This window comes from Cavia porcellus, unplaced genomic scaffold (genome assembly GCF_034190915.1).
Source record: "Cavia porcellus strain 051 isolate PalLab524CR breed Dunkin Hartley unplaced genomic scaffold, mCavPor4.1 scaffold_26, whole genome shotgun sequence".
Classification (NCBI taxonomy): Eukaryota; Metazoa; Chordata; class Mammalia; order Rodentia; family Caviidae; genus Cavia; species Cavia porcellus.
In genome coordinates this window covers 24,952,243-24,970,452 of record NW_026947509.1, presented here as the reverse complement: position 1 = coordinate 24,970,452, position 18,210 = coordinate 24,952,243, and the positions used below count along the sequence as shown (strand labels likewise).

General features: G+C 39.4%; 1 protein-coding gene across 1 annotated transcript; it reads right to left on the bottom strand.

Annotated features, from left to right (window-relative positions):
• Positions 1–2,488: 2,488 nt before the first annotated feature.
• On the bottom strand, positions 2,489–18,183 carry Rab2b (RAB2B, member RAS oncogene family). Its single transcript, XM_003474518.5, has 8 exons — positions 17,990–18,183; positions 17,686–17,757; positions 14,744–14,811; positions 8,366–8,448; positions 8,072–8,164; positions 6,721–6,832; positions 6,114–6,182; positions 2,489–4,258 (listed from the first exon to the last, which is right to left on the bottom strand). The coding sequence occupies exons 1-8, from the start codon at positions 18,033–18,035 to the stop codon at positions 4,151–4,153; spliced, it is 651 nt and encodes a 216-aa protein (XP_003474566.1). The 5' UTR covers positions 18,036–18,183; the 3' UTR covers positions 2,489–4,150.
• Positions 18,184–18,210: the final 27 nt, after the last annotated feature.

Sequence of the window (18,210 nt, the reverse complement as noted above, 5' to 3'; positions counted from 1 at the left end):
CCAGCTGGTTAGGTATCAGGTCCATCCGCAACACATTCTCTTACGTAGTTATGCTGTCCCTCAGTCATGAGAGGAACTCTGGAAAAACGCTAAATGGGATTAAAGGCAAACACCACCACCACCCTCTTAACTAGGAGCGATGAGGTTTTGTAAAATCAAAGATTAGTCAAATACGGGTACGTGTTACTAATTCCCAGGGTAATCCTTTCTAAACACCTTACGGAGGAGCACATTAGCACAAGTTATGTGTCTATTCTAGACGTTTACTTGCCGTTTCTGGTGTTCTGACTTTAGCTACATAGATTACTGAGTCACTTCAAAATAACAAACTCAAAGAATGTCGGTATTTTTTCTTCTGCAGTACTGGAGATTGGACTCAAGGACTTCACACTGAGCAACATCTCAACCATTTTAAATTTTCTGAGACCTCGTCTGAGTCTCTGAGTTGCCCAGGCTGAGCTCAAAACTGAGATATCTTCCTGGTTCAGCCTCCGGGAACGCTGAGAATAAGGTGGTGGCACCATGCACAGATCCATTTTAAAAGGCCTACCTACAGATATCACTAGAGCCAAACTATTCATGAATACATGTACTGCAAGCTATAGAAGACCTACAGAAAAATTACATGTCAAGAGAGACACCATTAGGGGGCAACCAAAAAGTCATCTTTGCCTGAATTTAATTGGAAAGAAAATACTTTCATTATAGGTGAAAATGCATTCAATGAGAAACGTTTTCTTCTATTTCCTAATGTAAATCTCTACTGCTTATTACATTTTTCTACAGGAAGTATTTTTAAAACCTCATGAAGGATAAATTTGAGTCACTTGTAGGAAAATGGATTGTACTTTGAGACCATAATGTTAAGTAGAATAAATCAAGACATACAAGCTAAAATCTCATGGTTTCTCTTATATAAGAAATACAAAGTATAAATAAAGCACAAGTAAAATAGGAAAAAAGGGAGACAGATCTTTTGCAAATCAAAAAGGGACCAAGAGATGGAGAAAAAAGAGAAGGAAATAAAAAAGATGTGTTATGTACATGTATCAAGTCCCTACAAATGAGATCATTATATATTGCAAACATGATTTTAAAAACCTCATGAGTCTCAAAAACACAGAAAAAAAGAAAAGCCGGGCATGGTGGCTTATGCCTGTAACCCCAGCACTAGGGAGGCTGAGGCAGGACGATCGTTGCGAATTCGAGACCAGACTGGGCTACAAAGTGAGCTCAAGGCCAGCCTGAACTGCATAGCGAGACCCTGTCTCAAAAAGACAAAAAAAATCTCATGAGTGAAGGCAGTCAAGATTAATTTCCCAAATCATCACAAATGGTCAGCATATATGACAAGAGCTCAGAAAGTATTAGTAGTCATGCATTTTAAGAGTACTATCTGGTCAAATGTATATTTCCAAGTATTTTATTCCTGTACATAGAATAAAATTTGTGGCCAAATTTCAACTACTGATACCATTATACCAAAGTTCTAGGTTAGTATTTACCAGAACGTATCTGTAGATGCATAAACACATATACACATATGTGGTTTATTTTGTTCCTTTTTTTTTAGACCTTTGCACAGAGATATATCCCCAATGCTTACCTTTTTGTGGGGGATACCTGGGATCGAACTCACAACTTCACACTTGCCAGGCAGGCGCTTTTGTCACTGAGCTAAATCCCCAGCCTATCCTCAGTGCTTAAGAATTTTTAGTTTTTGAGACAGGGTCTTGCTAAGTCACTAAACTGCCCAAGCTGGGCCTGAATGTGTCAACATCCTGCCTCAGGTTCCCAGAGTACTCACAGGCATGCACCACCATGCTTGGCTTCAGATATATGCTTAATTATTGATGGTCTCTAGAATAACATCCTACTATCCTGGTTTTCTGGTACAGAATAGACATCAAAGAAACTTATTATGGGCATTAGAGAAAGGTGGAAAGTACATGATCCAATAATTTCTGCTGCCTACACTGATCTTTTGCTATAAATTATATGATTTCCAGAATTCTGAGCCTTCAAAAACCAATTAATACCCAGGTAATCTCTTATTTATGGTTCTACATGTGGAGATGGGAGAGCCACACTCAATTCTTTATGACCAAATGACTCAGAAATACACAAGTCATGAGTTTACAATATATTTGATCTTCTGTTTTCAGTGGAAAAAACACCCAAGCATAGAAAGTTATAAATTGAATGTTATAAATTTGAGTAATAGAAGGAATGCAGGGATTAAAATTTTTTTTAATGCTGCAAAATATCAAAATGGTATCCATTAACTATGAAAGCAGCAGCTCTAGGTGAAAGGCTGTGTTTGACCAACATGACAATGCTTTCTTTTTTTTTTTTTGGTCTTTTTCGTTTTTATCGGTACCAGAGATCGAACTCATGACTGCCTGCTTGGAAAGCAGGCGCTTATGCCGCTGAGCTAAATCCCCAGCCCCGACAATGCTTTCTAAGTGCTAAAGAAAAAGTCAACACAGAAACTGTAAAGCCATATTTAATTTTAACCCTGGGGTGAGGGAACAAAACTCCAAATTCGGTAACCTCAAATCCTTTTTGGAATGAAGTAAGACAAAAAGAAAAAAGCTTAAGTAAGATAGTAGTATCTCAAACATGTTCCCTTCCTATGGCATAGTACTGACCATTACAGAGGCTAGTAGGGCTGGAACCCAGTGTAAAACAAATCCCAAGGAGGAGCCTTCCTCCATATCTCTGGTACAATATCCTAGAAGCAAAGCATCTACTTATTTCTGGAATTTATCAGAAATGACACGTGGAATATTAAGAGCTGAGATACATGCATACATTTAATAATGAAATAATTCGTTAACAAAAATTAGAAAAATTCAGAGACCTCAGTGCTGTGGAAGAGCAACTGATCCAGAAGGCTTATGATGCATGAGGTGAAAGCAAGTATGACCAGTGTTACATACTCAAAAATGGTGAAGGACTGCAGAAGTATCCACTTTTCTGGCTGTTTGGTAGCAGGCAGCCTTACTATGTGCTGCACAGAGTGGAGGTGGGGAGCCAGAGAAAGACACAAGAGAAGAGCCAGATAGACCCAGGGTAATCGGAGGGAAGAGACAGGCCAGTAGGGGAAGTGGTTTATAAAAATAAGGGAATAATATGGATCCTGCTCTCACAGAGCTTACAGCCTAAAGGACAGAGATCCCAGTCGTAAAACCACTACAAAACATATTTACAAAGTAACATACATACAAATAAATAACCAACATAGGAAAGCTAAGGGGTAATGTGGTAATAATCACCTAAAAGTCCTTAGGTCGTCATTGAGGCCTTCCTAAAGGAGAATATGTTGGTCTTTTGATTATAATGTTATAATGTTTCTCCTTGTATTATGGCATGTGCAAAGCTATATAAAGAGGAATGAATATGGCCATGTGTAGTAAGCAGATGAGCTTGATTTCGGTAGAAAGTCCAAATAGTCTAGTTAGGAAGTAGGAAGGAACAGTGGAGGTCAACTTGGTGAAAGATGCTGCAATGTTTGACCTGGTCCCTAAAACAAGTGAACAGGAATCAATGTGTTTTCTGGGAAAGGATAAATGGCCATGGGTCTAGGACCAACTCCAAAATTCTCAAGGTGTGGCAGTTACTGTAAGACACAGACACTAGCAAGGGGTAACGAGAGGAGCACTCAGCTTCCTGGGCAAGCTGAAGTAACTGCCTTGTATTAGAGCTCTCATGAAGTGGCAGCAAACCCCTGAAGGCAAGGGGGAAAAAACCCCATAAAATTCCAAAGCTCAACAGGCAAGCCAGAGCCTGGTAACCATAAGCAGAACCCTTGACCCTTATTACTTACCCTTACTCCTAGCAGGGAACAGAATGTGTATGTTTATGTGTATGTTATTTTTGAACGACCATGACAATCAACTTTGATCCTAATGTTTTATAAATTAAAATGACGATGAAAAGAGCCCTAATCTCTACAGGGAATGCTCATGTCCCTGGAGGAGGACAGGTCAGGAAGGGCCCCAATTTTCCCCTGGTCTTTAAGTGGAAAGGCAAACATCACACCTTGAAAAGAGGCTGTACTCAACCAAAGCAAGTAAAGACCTCTTTCTTTAAGCCTATTGAGCTGAAGCGTTCCAGGAAGGGGAGGGGGGAGGTTCGGGCCTGATGTTCAGCAGCAGCCAGAGTCAGACCCTGTGTCGCGGGAGTTCCTCGGGCAGGCGCCAGGTCCGGCTGATGTTGCGATTGACTGCTGGGGCCCAATCTTGATACCGTTTGCCTGTAAAATAACAAAGGAAATAGTTCTTATCTCACAGTGAAAGTCATCAGAGGACTGGAGGGTAATAAAGGAGAAATCATTAGTTCTGCTTAAAAACAGATACGGCTTTGGCAAGTAACCATGTGCTTTGTAGAACAATCCTCTCCAACTATTAAGTACAAAATGATTAGTTGCGCTGTTAAGAATCACAGATGACATTCTGGAGGCGGCAGCAAGGTTCACAGGTGTGACTCCAGCCTGTGCAATTCAGTGAGACCATGTCTCACAGTATATGTGCTGCCCAAGTGAGCAGGGGATGTAGCTTAGCACAAAGGCCCTGGGATCAATTCCCAGAACCACACAAAAAATTAAATTAAATTTAAAAATTAATTAGAGGTAGATTTTGTGTTCCTCCCTCTTTTTAAATCTGACTCTTGGTTCATTTCATTTAATTGTGTCACACAGTAAGGCCCTCTCCTACTGTTTAGTTTTGTGACATGTCTGAATTTCTTTTTTTTTTTTTTTTGAGTCAGGGTTTCACTATGAAGCCCAGGCTAGCCCTGAACTCACTATGTAGCTCAGGCTAGCACTGGACTTGTGAGTGTCTTGCCTCAGCCTCCTGAGTGCTAAGATTACAGGTGTGTGCCACCACATCTGGCAAAATTTTAAATGATATTTCTTTAAAATCGTAGCAGATACAAGTATAGGAATATTATTTCATATATTCTGATGCTCTTTTTTCTGCAGTTCTAGGGATTGAACCCAGGGTCTTCACACTAAGCTACATCCTCATCCTTCTTAAAATTTTTATTTTAACATATGGTCTAAGTCTATAAATTGCCCAGGCTGGGCTCAAATATGTGATCTTCCTGCCTGAGCCTCTCACTGAGCTGGGATTACAGGGATACACCACCATGCTCAACTAAGACTCAAGTTTTTACTCTAGAACATTAGGGAAATGTAATTCCTAATTACTCAGAAGAGCCATTTCTATGCAACATATTCTCAGACAAAACAAAAGAATCATATGCTAATATAGTGCTTCTCTTCTACATCCCCCGACTTTTTTTTGTTGTTGTTGTTGCTTTTGTTTTCGATAGTACTGGGGATTGAACTGAAGGAGCTCGGAGCCCTATCTCCAGCCACTCCCCTTTCTAAAAAAAATTATAGTTTTGGAAGGGCCACTGGAAGGAAGAGAATGCAGGACTTTTTATTTTGTGATAGGATCTAAGTTGCCCAGGCTGGCTTTGAACTTAGGGTTCTCCTGCCTTAGCCATCCAAGTAGCTGAGATTACATGCCTATTTTATTGTACCAGGTATTCCTTTTCTAACTTACCAAATCTTAGTTTTACACATAGCTATGAAAATTAAGTTCAACAATGCACCTTAAAAAGGGGGACAATAAAACCCCACCAATCTCTGGTGCTAAAGGAAAGAAAACTGACTTTTTGAGAAGAAAACTGCCATATTACACAGATCTTTTAAATCACTTACTAATAATCTCTTAAGCATTCCAGGTCTCAGACTTGAGGAAAAAGAGAAAATGATGACATTTCTATGCACTTTCATTAAAACAAAACAAAACAAAACAGCTTGAACTGGTAGAGGTACAGTTAGTATTTTAGGGCAGGCTTACATTCTAGGGCTTTTCCATTGTTGTTTGAACAAACAGAGCCGGGCATGGTGGCGCACTCCTGTAATCCTAGCACTCAGGAGGCTGAGGCAGGAGGAGTGTTGCAAATTCGAGACCAGCCTGGCCTACAAAGTGCCTGAACTGCATAGAGAACTGCATATCTCAGAAAGACAGACAGACAAAAAGAAAAAAAAAAAAAAGTTACCAGCCAGCAACCTCACCACCTCCGCCACCCTTTCTCACCTCATTGTGAACATCGAATAAACCCTGCTGGATCTTCCTGTAGATTTCTTTGGCTGTGTTAATGAAGGCCTGGGAAGGAGATAAAAAAATCATTTATTAGTCTTAAGTTTAGGTAAAGAAATGATGGAAAGAGAACACAAATATTATACCCATTTGGGTTTCTAAGATGAATTAGGAATCAAATATAGATTCTTCCTCCTCCCTGTAAAAACCATTGACGGTAGTTTCAAGAAGATAATGAGATTATATACTGTTCTAGTAATGACCCAAGGTATTCCTAGGATCCCTAGGTTGGCACACTCTATAAATAAACACGTTCTCTATTAGTTCCTGAGGATACAGTTAACCCAGGCCTAGGAATGACTACAGTAGAACCCGTTAAATCCTTTGACAAAGTAATTTAGCAGTAATAGTGATGTCTGATAAGTAAAACCTTAGGAATCAAGGTAAAAGACAATGGGACAGTGCCCTTAAGACATTTAGTCACTATATCCACAAGACACCTCTTCATCACCCATGTCTTATTACAGAAAAGAGTTCTGAGTAACTTTATAAAGACAATGGTGTTATCTCTGAAGAATTTGCCCTACTTTTTCCAAAATAGTACCTCTTCAACATTGCAGGCAGTTTTGGCTGAAGTTTCCATGAATATCAATCCATGCTCCCTAGCAAAGGCTTCTCCTTCCTCTCTCTTCACATCCCTGCGGGACTCTAAGTCACTGCAAGAGATAAATTGGAAGAAAATTAAAAAACAAAAACTCCAAATAAAAGAGGATGCTCTAAAAGAATCTCACAGCATCTTAAACTGTCAGTTCATCCACAAGGAATACAGATCCTACATGACACTGTCTTGCATAGGGTTACCAATTTCTCTAGTCTCTTAGAAAACATTCTTCAGATTTAGGACAGCTGCTGAATTCTGATAATAATAGCTTACTCTGTTAGAGGGAAAACAAAGTTTATTAAGGGTTAGATAAGCCCAATTGCCACTCAAATCTTATACTCCATGTTTCTTTTCCAAATGAGATCCAAGAGAGGAAAGCAGAGATAATGAAAGGGAAACATTTGCCAGAAGGCAGGAAAGTCACAGGTCTTTTCTTCTTATAGTGACGAGTATCTTTAGCTAAAATCAATCCACAGGAAGAGCTCCAGAGAGCCAGGAACAGGGAGAACACAGACACCTGGCTCTCACTAGGCTCTTTTCTGTGCACCAAGCATTTGGAGATGGTGATTGTTAAGTTTAGGCAGTCTAGAGAGAAAAAGAACCACGGATCCATAAAAGGAATGAAGTGGCAAGAAAGATATTAGTAAAAAGTTGACCAAAAAAATAAGGTTGGAATCAGATGTAGTGGCACACACTTGTAGTTCCAGCACTCAGAAGACTGAGGCAGGAGGAACAGCCCCAAGTCCAAGGCCAACCTTGGCTACACAGTGAGATCAAGGCCTGCCTGAACCACAGAGCAAGACCCTGTTTTGCTGTTTCAAAAAAAAGCACAAAATAAAAGAAGATGTTAGATTTTTATTTTTTTAATTTGGAAAATTTCATTTGGAAGGTTTCCAGTTTTTCGTTTTCTTTTTTTTTTTTTGAGTCTTGCTCTGTAGCTCAGGTTGGCCTTGAACTCATGGCAATATTCCTGCCTCAGTCTCCTGGGATTACCGTGTACACCACTATGCCTGGTGAGAGGTTTTTTTTTTTGGTTTCAAGTTTTTCAACAATGAAAATATTCAGGAGTCAGTATTATGACAAATTCACAAGACTTCCATTTATTATGCATGAGTTATATAAAGACAAAGGAGACGCAAACAATCCCAAATTGGCACCTCTACCCAAATAGTTAAGAAAATATATGCTATGTATACTGAACAATAAAAATATGTCTGAAGACCAAGAAATTCAATGTTTACCGCGTGCTTAGATGATTCCTGTTAACCATTACCCATAAAGATAAAATGTTTACCTCTTATTCCCAATCAGCATAATAACCATGTTGGAGCTGGAGTGCTGGCGTGCATCCTCTAACCACGAGGTCAGGTGGTTGAACGTTTCACGCCTATAGCAGAGCAGTTTACAAAGCTGGTCAGAAAGCCATTTTAAAAAGGCAAAGCAGCTCCAATTGTGTAAGAAATGGGGCACTGTTTTATACATTAAATTACAGGCCATCCCTAGTTAACCTCCTGAACAGATCCAGTCGATAGAAAAGCAAAGCTCAGAGAACATCTGGGAGTCTGCCCAACATACAGAGCTGGCTCACCTTGTAATGTCATACACCAGGAGTGCTCCCGCTGCTCCCCGGTAGTAGGAACGGGTGATGGAACGGAAGGATTCTTGCCCGGCCTGTCCCATCAACATGGCAACAAAAAATTTTAACACAACTAGGTTATTCCCAGAGAAATGACTTGATCACCTGCCACCCTAACACGAAGGACTTAACTAAAGAAAGAACTTTTATAAACTAGGAGAATTTGGGAAAGGAAACTGCCTGCCCAAGGAGAAGGTCAAGAAAGAAGTCAAATTCTTTTAAGAGTGCCACAGTTATTTCAGGCGGGTGGGTTACCCTTCTTATGAGACTGCCCATCAAATTCCTGAATGTTAACACCCCTAGAGGCAGCCACCAAATGCCAGCTGCACCCACAGGAAGTATGACACCAAAGACCTTTGCACACATTTCCCAGTGTGCTAGAGAATAATGGGAAATGGCACTGGAAACTTAGGATATGTTGTATTTTCAACCCTAAATGTAATATTAAAATACATCATTATTAACTTTTCTGTTCCTGACCCTTTCTCTGTAAAAAAGGAAAATTATTTCAGAATGCCAATATCCTGCTAAATGAACACCTGACTCCAATGGATTAATGTAGAGAATTAGATATGAAACAATAAATTCAACCTGTGCCTTTAGTTTTCCATGGATACTGGTGAGACTATATAGCTATCCCTCACTCGGCTCCTGTCCAGGATGAGGAATACGAAAAGATGCCAAGTCACTGGACAGCTTTCCTTTAAAAAGTCAAGTGTGCATGTGGGTCATCCTATAATCCCTGCACTTAGTACGCTGAGGCAAGAGGACTTCCAAGAGCTCAAGGTCATAGCAAGTAGCTGTCTCAAAAAACAAAATGAAACAAAACAAAATCAGTTTTCAACTTTTATACTCTAATCTCATTTCTACTTGAGGCAAAATATTTTTATGTATGACTGAATAATTATTTCTTCTGTACACCAGGTACTATTGCCTTTTTGACGTAAGAGGTTTTTTTTTTTTTTTTTTTTTTTTTTTGTCTTTTTCCTTTTTATCAGTACCAGGGATCAAACTCACGACTGCCTGCTTGCAAGACAGGTGATTATGCCGCTGAGCTAAATCCCCAGCCCCAAGAGTTTTTGTTTTTTAAAGGGAAACCAAAACTACCTTTCAAATACTAATAGACTACCCTGAACGTGGAATCTATCCCATTAAAAAAAGTTTTGTGTTTTTGAAGTATTTATCCTCATCACTACATAAAATGTGGGAAGTAAGACTACTCATATTTTATAGATGAGATCTAAGATGAGAATACAAAAAGATAAATGGCTTCCTTACACAATACTAGTAATAATGATGATGTTAATGATAATTCTACAGTACTATGTTAAACCATTTTTGGCATACACAGTGTACAAGAACCATAAAGATAATTACAAAACTGCGTATGATGTACACACCTAAAATCCAGCTATTTAGGAGGCTGTGGCAGGACGACTGCAAGTTTGAGGCCTGCCCGGGCAATTTAGCAAGACCCTGTCTCAAATTTGAAATTCTTTTAAAAAAAGATCCAGGATACAGGAAAAAAAGAGAAGCTACTTATATTACCTTACTTAATTCTCTTAGTGACCCTGAGCCAGAGAGTGGCCCTGAGTCAGATAATACTATTATTATTCCTCTTTGAAAAAGGGGGAAATGGGCCAGGGAGGTAGCTCAGTGGTATAGTGCCTGCCTGGCAAGCACGAGGTCCTGAATTTGATTCACAGCACCAAAAACAAAAAACAAACAAACAAACAAAAAAACGGGGGGAAATAAGCCTTGAATGGGCATGTTCAGTAACTGGCCATAAGGCAGGGTGGAGCTACCACTTAAACTGAGGAGGTTTGGTTTTTTTGTTTTGACCAGGAATGACCTCGCACTTACCAGGTAGGTGCTGTGCCACAGAGCTATATCACTGGCTCTAAACTGAGGACTTCTTTTTTCTTTTTTGTCTTTTTAAGACAGAGACTTGCTATGCAATTCAGGCTGGCCTTGAGATTACTTTGTAAATCAGGCTGATCTCCAACTTGGCAACAATCCTCCTGCCTCAGCCTCCTGAGCGCAGGGATTATAAGCAGGTGCCACCATGCCAGCTAAACTGAGGCTCTTAATACTTCCTATCATACACACACAATATTTAATATTAGCCTTTGAACAGGTAATCTAAATCAGGGTTTCAGTATGAGAAGAGAAATCTAGTCCAGTACACCCTCCCTCCCTTCCTTCCTCTTTAACTTTTGAGGTTTTTTGCTAAATCACTAAACTGGCAGGCTGGGCTCAAATTTGTGATCTTCTTGCTTCAACCTCCCAGAGTGCTGCAATTATAGTCATGTGCCTCTATGCATAGTTAAGACTCTCTTTATATAAGAATTACACATTGCTGAGAATGTGGTAGAGTGGTGGAGTGCTCACCTAGCATTTATGAAACCCTGGATGCCACCAGTACCCAAAAACTCTCAGCATCAAGGAACAACAACAAAGCCACATTTTAGTGAATTCGAATATGAGAATCCAAAAAGTAAAAACTTTAAGTCCCTCACTGATAATACTGTTTTAAGATTTAAACACTATTTTGCTTTCCAGAAGGTCACTTTAAAAAACTGGGGGGTTATTTTTTTTTTTTAAGGCAGGGTTTCTCTGTAGTATAAGCTGGCCTCAAACATGAGGTGAACCTCTTGCTTCAGCTTCTTGAGGGCTGGGATTACAGGTGTGTCACCATACTTGGCTCCCTTAAAACTTTTATATTTACTCCCTTATTATTCTGTGTCATATATTTGGGTCTTGTTTTGTTGTTCTTCTGCTCTTTGGTTATCACTGAAAGTCCTCTATTTTCCTATTGCCTACATAGACTAATGTTTGAGGGAAGCCCATGTGACAGCTGAATTACATGGCAGTACTAAACTTTATGGCTGAAAATAATTTCAATGAGTCACTGGAAAACCTTTTAAAATTGAATCAATTTATTTGTTTATCTCGGTCTTATGAACCAATTTGTAAGCCAAGAAGCTACATAGAATAAGTAGTTCAACTTAGATTGGTCTCCATCAGTCTCTGTCCATCCCCAGTAAAAATTCTGAAGCAAATAACTAAGATGGGTTTGATAAAAAGAATGCATGGCTTTCTAATCTGTCCCAAGGAACAGCATCCTATCAGACTTTTAGAGTTTGCAGCATTGCCCCCTAAAATGTCAGATAAACTTTTCCTAAGAATCAAATGCATTCCAAAGTAAAGTATAAATTAATTTGGGATAATCAATATTTTATAACAGCTACCTCTTAGTGAGCAAGGTCATTTGAGAATGAATACACACACACACACACACACAGAAAAGTAACACAGAAGAATTCTCTAAATCCTTATCAATACAGAAAAGTACAACAAAAAAATCTGGAATAATCTGATTTCTTTAAAATATTCATCGCGGGACTGGGATTGCAGCTTAGTAGTAGAGAGTGCCAGGGCATGAGGCCCCAGGTTCAATCCCAAGCACAAATAAAATAAAATAAAATAAAATATCCATCATGGTAATTCCTAAGCATTTTCACATCCAGTAGCGTTGTGAGCGTGTGAGGGATTGGACGGTAAAGTGGAAGCCGAGGTGATGAGCAATGGGTAGGATCTTAGTGCTGATGGAGAAATGACTGGGCTTCTTTAGGAAGCTGCAGGTAAGACACACTACATCAGTTATGAATCTCTTAAAATTTTCAAAGTAAGTAGAAAACCACAGTATTCTGAAACCTATTTCTTGTTATTCAGTAAGGATTAACATAATCTCAAAACAATTTTAAAAACTGATTAAAAACAATTTTAACAATTTTAAACAAAAATGAATTAGGTCATTTGGATGGACATGCAGTTCTCTGCAATCTTATCTCAACCTTCTTCCTTCATCATCCAACCACATCTCATATGAAAACTTAAAGGCGGGGGGAGCCAGCAAGCCGACACATGGCTATGACTATACCACTAACTGGCACCTACTGGGTTTTTCTCTCGGTGTGAAAACATCCATTTGGGAAATGGCAGAGGTTTAAGTTAAAGACATGAAATCCAGCCTATGCCAGTCTTGATACCTCAGCTTCTCCCACTGCCACCTCCTCAGAATTCATGCTGTGGCCTCAATAATGGGCCACACTTCCCTTCATAAGAAATATGAAGGGGCTGGGGATTTAGCTCAGCGGCATAAGCGCCTGCCTTGCAAGCAGGCAGTCGTGAGTTCGATCCCTGGTACCGATAAAAACAAAAAAGACCAAAAAAAAAAAAAAAAAGACATAAGAAATATGAAAAAGTCAGAGGATAATGAGAGGTAAGTCACAATACCTAATTGTAGTTAACTGTAACAAAGAATCCTGGGTCTCATTGATGAAAGAAAGAAAGATGTGGCAGCCATTTAAAAGCTTGTATGTGGAGTAAACCTTGATAACAAACCTAGAGTAGTACTTCTTTCGCTTTATAGTAGGATTGCTAGAAACAAAAACTGGTAAATAGAGCAATTTTGAAAGTTTCAAAAAATATCTGGCTACAGTTAATTATAGGGTTGGGGTTTAGCTCAGTGGTATAAGCGCCTGCCTGGCAAGTGTGAGATTGTGAGTTTGATCCCTGGTACCAAAACAACAACAACAACAAAAAGAAATTACTACAGTTAACTATAATTAGATATATGAAGCGATTCATATTCATATGGCTAGGACAATCTGATAGTCTAAGAAGAAAAATCTGATTAGAAGGCCAAATGGATATTTTAAAAAAAGGTTATTAAAATGCTTGCAAATACAACCAACAAATACACAGACAAGTATCATCCTAATTAAAAGCATCTGATTAGTCAGCTCATCTAAAAACTACAAAAGTTTCACATACTTGTGTAAGATGGTAGCAGTACGGGACATGGAAGAGGGGGATGAATGAGGAGTAAAGAGAAAAGGCAAAAAGGAAAAATAACTTGTGCACTTGTTGTGAATAAAATGGCTTCAGGTCTCAGTTCTGAGAAAAAAAATAACTGAACAACAAAAAAAAAACATTTTAGCAAAAAAGTAAGAACTATTTGTTAACTCTTTTTAACTAAAATAGAAACTAAGGTATTTGTCTTAGAGGAAAAATTACCACAACTCAAATGAGATAATGCCCATGAAAGCTATTTACCTGGACGAAGCAAAATTATAGTAAGCCAAGCTAAACTTTGGTAGTTAAAAAAAAAAAAAAAACAGGGGTTGGGGATTTAGTTCAGCAGGCATAAAGCACCTGCCTTACAAGCACATGGTTGTGAGTTCGATGCACAGTACTGATTAAAAAAAACTTCAGTGGTATCACATTTACCAGACTTTAAAATACATATGACTTTTGAAACAGAATTTTTATTTCTGGGCAGGTACTAAACGAAAGTCTTTAACACTTGTATGAAGACACAGTAAATAACAATGTTCAATGAAGCTTTTTCATTTTTTGGTATTGGAAATAGAACTTAAGACCTTGAGCTTGTCAGGCAGGCACTGTGCCACTGAACTATATCTCTGGCCAATTAAGGTTTGTAAGAGTGAAAGATGAGAAACAACCTAATTTCCCATCAATGGGAGGATGGCTAAATATATATGTAATTTATTCTCTGAATATGCAGTGGTGAAAAGGAATGAGGTAGATCTATGTGCACTAATGCAGAAAAGTCTCCAAAATATGGATTGTTCAAAGACATACCTGGGTGTACTCTGCCACAATTCTATACACATAAACACTAAAAAACAAAACCATGCCAAACATGGTGGCATCGCCACCCTGCGATGCTAGCATCCTGGGAGGTTGAGACAGGATATTGGGAAGTTTGAGCCCAGTCTGGCAATCTAGGGACTCAGGGAGACTCTTTCTCAAAGTAAAAAAAATAAAAGCATGCCTGAGGATTGTAGCTCAGTGCAAAGGTCCTGGGTTCTATCTTCAAAAACTTTACTGTCATACATTTATGTTTTTATTAATGTATTTAAATGTATGTAAAAAGTTGAAGGCATACACACAGAATCATTAACAGTGGACTTCTTTAGCAGAATAGCAAGTAAGGGATATTCACTTTTTATTCTACAAACTTATACTGTTTATTTTTTCACTATAAACTAGTATATTACTTAAAAATATAAAGATAGGGAGTTCAGAAATAAACTATATACTTAAAAATATAAAGATAGGGAGTTCAGAATTTGTAACTATAACAGAGGGAGTCAAAGCTTCCCTCTTCCTCACATCATTGATCTTATTCTTCCTCTATTTCATCTCCACCAACAGTACCACCCTTATAACCCTTTTCCCTGCACCAGCTGTAATTGTTATATTTAGATCTTTGTCAGGAAAGAAACTGTTCTCTCTTACCGTATCCCAGATTTGTAATTTGATTTGTTTTCCATCAATGTTGACCATACGGGCTCCAAACTCTACACCTGTCAGGGAAGGCCAAGAGAAAGAATGTGATTCTCCTGAGCAGACATGTGGAGTGGAAAGCTTATGCTTTTCCTGAGTGTGTTTAAATAGCACCAGTCAGTCCCACTAGGCCCATTACTACTGCTTATTTCCTGCAATTGATTTTGTGTTCCTTTATGTTTCTTCATTTATATTCTAGAATTTAAAAAATTATGGCCTTAAAAAAAATTATGGTCTTGAGGCTGTAGTTCAGTGATACACTATTTATCTATTTTGGGTAAGTCTCCGGGTTCAGTCTCCAGCACTATTTTTTTTTAAAAAGCGAGAGAGAAAAGCCTGCACCCACATGTGTAGTTCCGGCACCTTAGAGGCTGAGGCAGGAGACTTGCATGAGTTTGAGGCCAGCCTGAGCTATGGAGTGAGTTCAACCCAGCCTTAAATACATAGCAATGCCCTGTCTCAACTGCCCCTGACCCCTTTAACAACTGGCTGCAGCTCTAGATGTTGGGGGTAGGGGAAGATGACTACAGAATGAGAAAATAAAGATCAAAGCTGGGTCAGGTGGGGCCCTTATCCTCCTGATGGGAAGAAAGGAACTGGCCAATCAATGCAGCACTTTTACTATCCCCTCCAAAGAAGAATGTCAGCTTCAACCTGGCAGCCTGGCAGCTTGTTGGCTAGGTTGATCAGGGCCCTTGCCTTCTTAGTGCTGGGACAGCTTATTTACTTGGCTTTTTTTGAGCTGTGCTTTCAGGGCTGGTCTTGCTTTAGCCTCACACATATGATCAATCTCCAGTTTCAAAGGTGCCCTATGCACCCGAAATACTCAAAAAAAGAAGAAAAAAAGAAAAGAAACAGGTCCTCAAAACCTCAGATCACCAATAATTCCCAAAACTTAGTGAAAAATAGCCTCCCTCATAATGTATAGAAACTGGCAATCTTCTTTATAAAGTGATGTCAAGCCAAAAGTTAAACAGTTACTAACATTAACCACACTGGGATAAGTCAGAGAATTTATCCTATTTCCCATTTTCATATAGTACTTTGCAAGTAGCACAAATTCATTACCCTGAATTTCACTCACCTACCTTGTCCTAAAGGCTAATATGCACCTATTTGGTAATCCTACGCACACACACACACACACACTGTATACCTGGAATACCTCAACTTTACAGTGCTGCAAATCAAGAGAAAAGATGTAAAAACTGCTTCTTACTACTTTAATTGCTTCATCAAGAATCAAATAGTAGCTCCTGTAAAAGTCTCCCCCTGCCAGGCAACAGGAATGGAATTTCAATGGATAAGAAATAAAGCCTTTACCTTTTTTAATGACATTGCTACTGGTTATACATTTAGACACTCTTATTTGTATGTATTTTTATTCTTTGCCTTGTTTGTCATGGTATAGAGAATTGAACTCAGAGAGAAATAGACTCTATTGAACTCTTAGGTGAATTTAATTGATCATTTCATGTCTTCACCTTAGAATTTATTTGCTCTGATTTCCATCAGGTATTTAAGAACCTGGTATTCTTTAATTTTTTTCTCTAGCTTTATTTCATACTATTCACTTCAAACTCCATGCTCCAGCCATATTATTAAGTTACTTTGTTTTCCAGAAGTAACCTAATCCCTACCATCCCTCAGCCTTTGCCCACACTTTTATTCTCCCTTGTCCTGGTCATTTCCCCTCATCACAGTAACCCTTAACTTAACTCCTGTTCATTCTTAATTCTCAGACTTTCCTGATAGAAGTGACACTTCCTCTCCTTTCACAAAAGAAAGCAGACAATGCAGTGTTGCCTTGTTAATCATTGCATCACTCTTCCTCCGCCCTCACTGTATCACTCTTAATATTCAAAGTACATTTTGGTCCTTATTTACACTTTTGGTTTCTCCACCAGAGAAACAATGCAATATTCCCACATGTGTGGTCTGATTTGTTTCACTAAAAGGTTATGGACTCAAGATGCATCCATTTTCTTAGAAATGTCTCAAGCCATTGATCCCTCCTGGGTATCTTCCCAAAAGAATTAAAAGCATCATACCACAGTGACATATGCACACCCACGATTATAGTGGTACAGCTGGTAATAACCAAATCCTTTTTTGTAATTTTGGTGCTGTTATTTTTGTTTCTCTCTTTTTTTGAAACAAGGTCTCGCTGTGTAGTTCAGACTGGCCTTGAACTCAGGCAGACAGGCTGTTCTTCAGCTCACAGCAATCCTCCTGCCTCGGCCTTCCAAGTGCTGGGATTACAGGTGTGTGCCATCATTACTGCTATAATAACCAAATCTTGGAAACAATCCAAGTGGCCATTAACTGGTGAATGGATAAAGACATAGTTTATTCAATGGAGTACAACTCTGCCACAAAGAATACGCTTGACAGTTGTTTTTTTTTTTTTTTTTTTTAAGTTACTAGATTTATTCGCCTTTTCATACAAGACTGGGATGGCCCATCAATTTGGTACTGCTTCTCCAACACAAAAAAAGTCCATTTATTGGGGCTTACTTTGAAACACAGGTGAAATTGCTATGAACTCGGCAAACCACAGATACGTTTTTCAATAAACAATTATGCTTTTTTAACTTTTAAAGATTTTTACTAGTAAACCTTTACAGTAGATAGTCACATTATCTGGGACTTTCCATAAAGATACATATCACATTTGAAGGAAAATATCATCTTTAAGGAACTAGTCTTTACCTCACATTCATCTCTTAAGTTACCTCTCAGTCATAGGTTCATTTTTAACGTTTGATTAGTCACTCTTCATATACCATAACCTCGCATTAGTTCTAAGTAGTGAGAGGTGATTTTTCGAACATTGAGGGCTGCTAACGTAGCACGTCAGCAGTTTGGTTTTATCTGTTCTGAAACAGACTTACCTATTGTGAGGTCATGGACGGGCTGGAACCGCTTGTCTGTAAACTGCAGGAGGAGACATGACTTCCCCACTCCTGCAGGATAAAGATTTACGCAGGAGGCGATTGCCCAAGGGAACTGCCCAGCTCCTAGACTCTGGGCGCCCAAGACCTGGGAAGGGGACCCGGAGCCCCGCCCCTGGCTGGCCGCCCCGCCCCCGCCCTACCCCCCAACGCCCAGCCCACTAAGTGAGCCCCGCCCCCGAGACCCGATTTGGGAGCTTCGGGTCCCCGCCCCAGCTGCGAAGGCGGTCCAGCCGTGGGTTACCTGTGTCTCCGATGATGATGTACTTGAAGAGATAAGCATAAGTCATGGTCCCGATTCCACCGTATTCCGGGTCCGCCCGACTTCTATAGCCACTTACCTCCGACCTCTCTAGCCACTCAATCTACTGATTTTATTCCTCCACGCCACCTCCGGCCTCTCTAGCCCAGACCACGTCTCTATCGCACTCCCCAGAAATCGCTCGATTTGGAGTACCAGACACC

Coding starts and splice junctions, on each gene's coding strand:
- Rab2b (XM_003474518.5), bottom strand. CDS start 18,035: ATGACTTATGCTTATCTCTTCAAGTACATCATCATCGGAGACACAG. Junction 14,812..17,685: donor CGTCCATGACCTCACAATAG/GTAAGTCTGTTT, acceptor CTTCCCTGACAG/GTGTAGAGTTTGGAGCCCGT. Junction 8,449..14,743: donor AATTACAAATCTGGGATACG/GTAAGAGAGAAC, acceptor TTGATGGGACAG/GCCGGGCAAGAATCCTTCCG.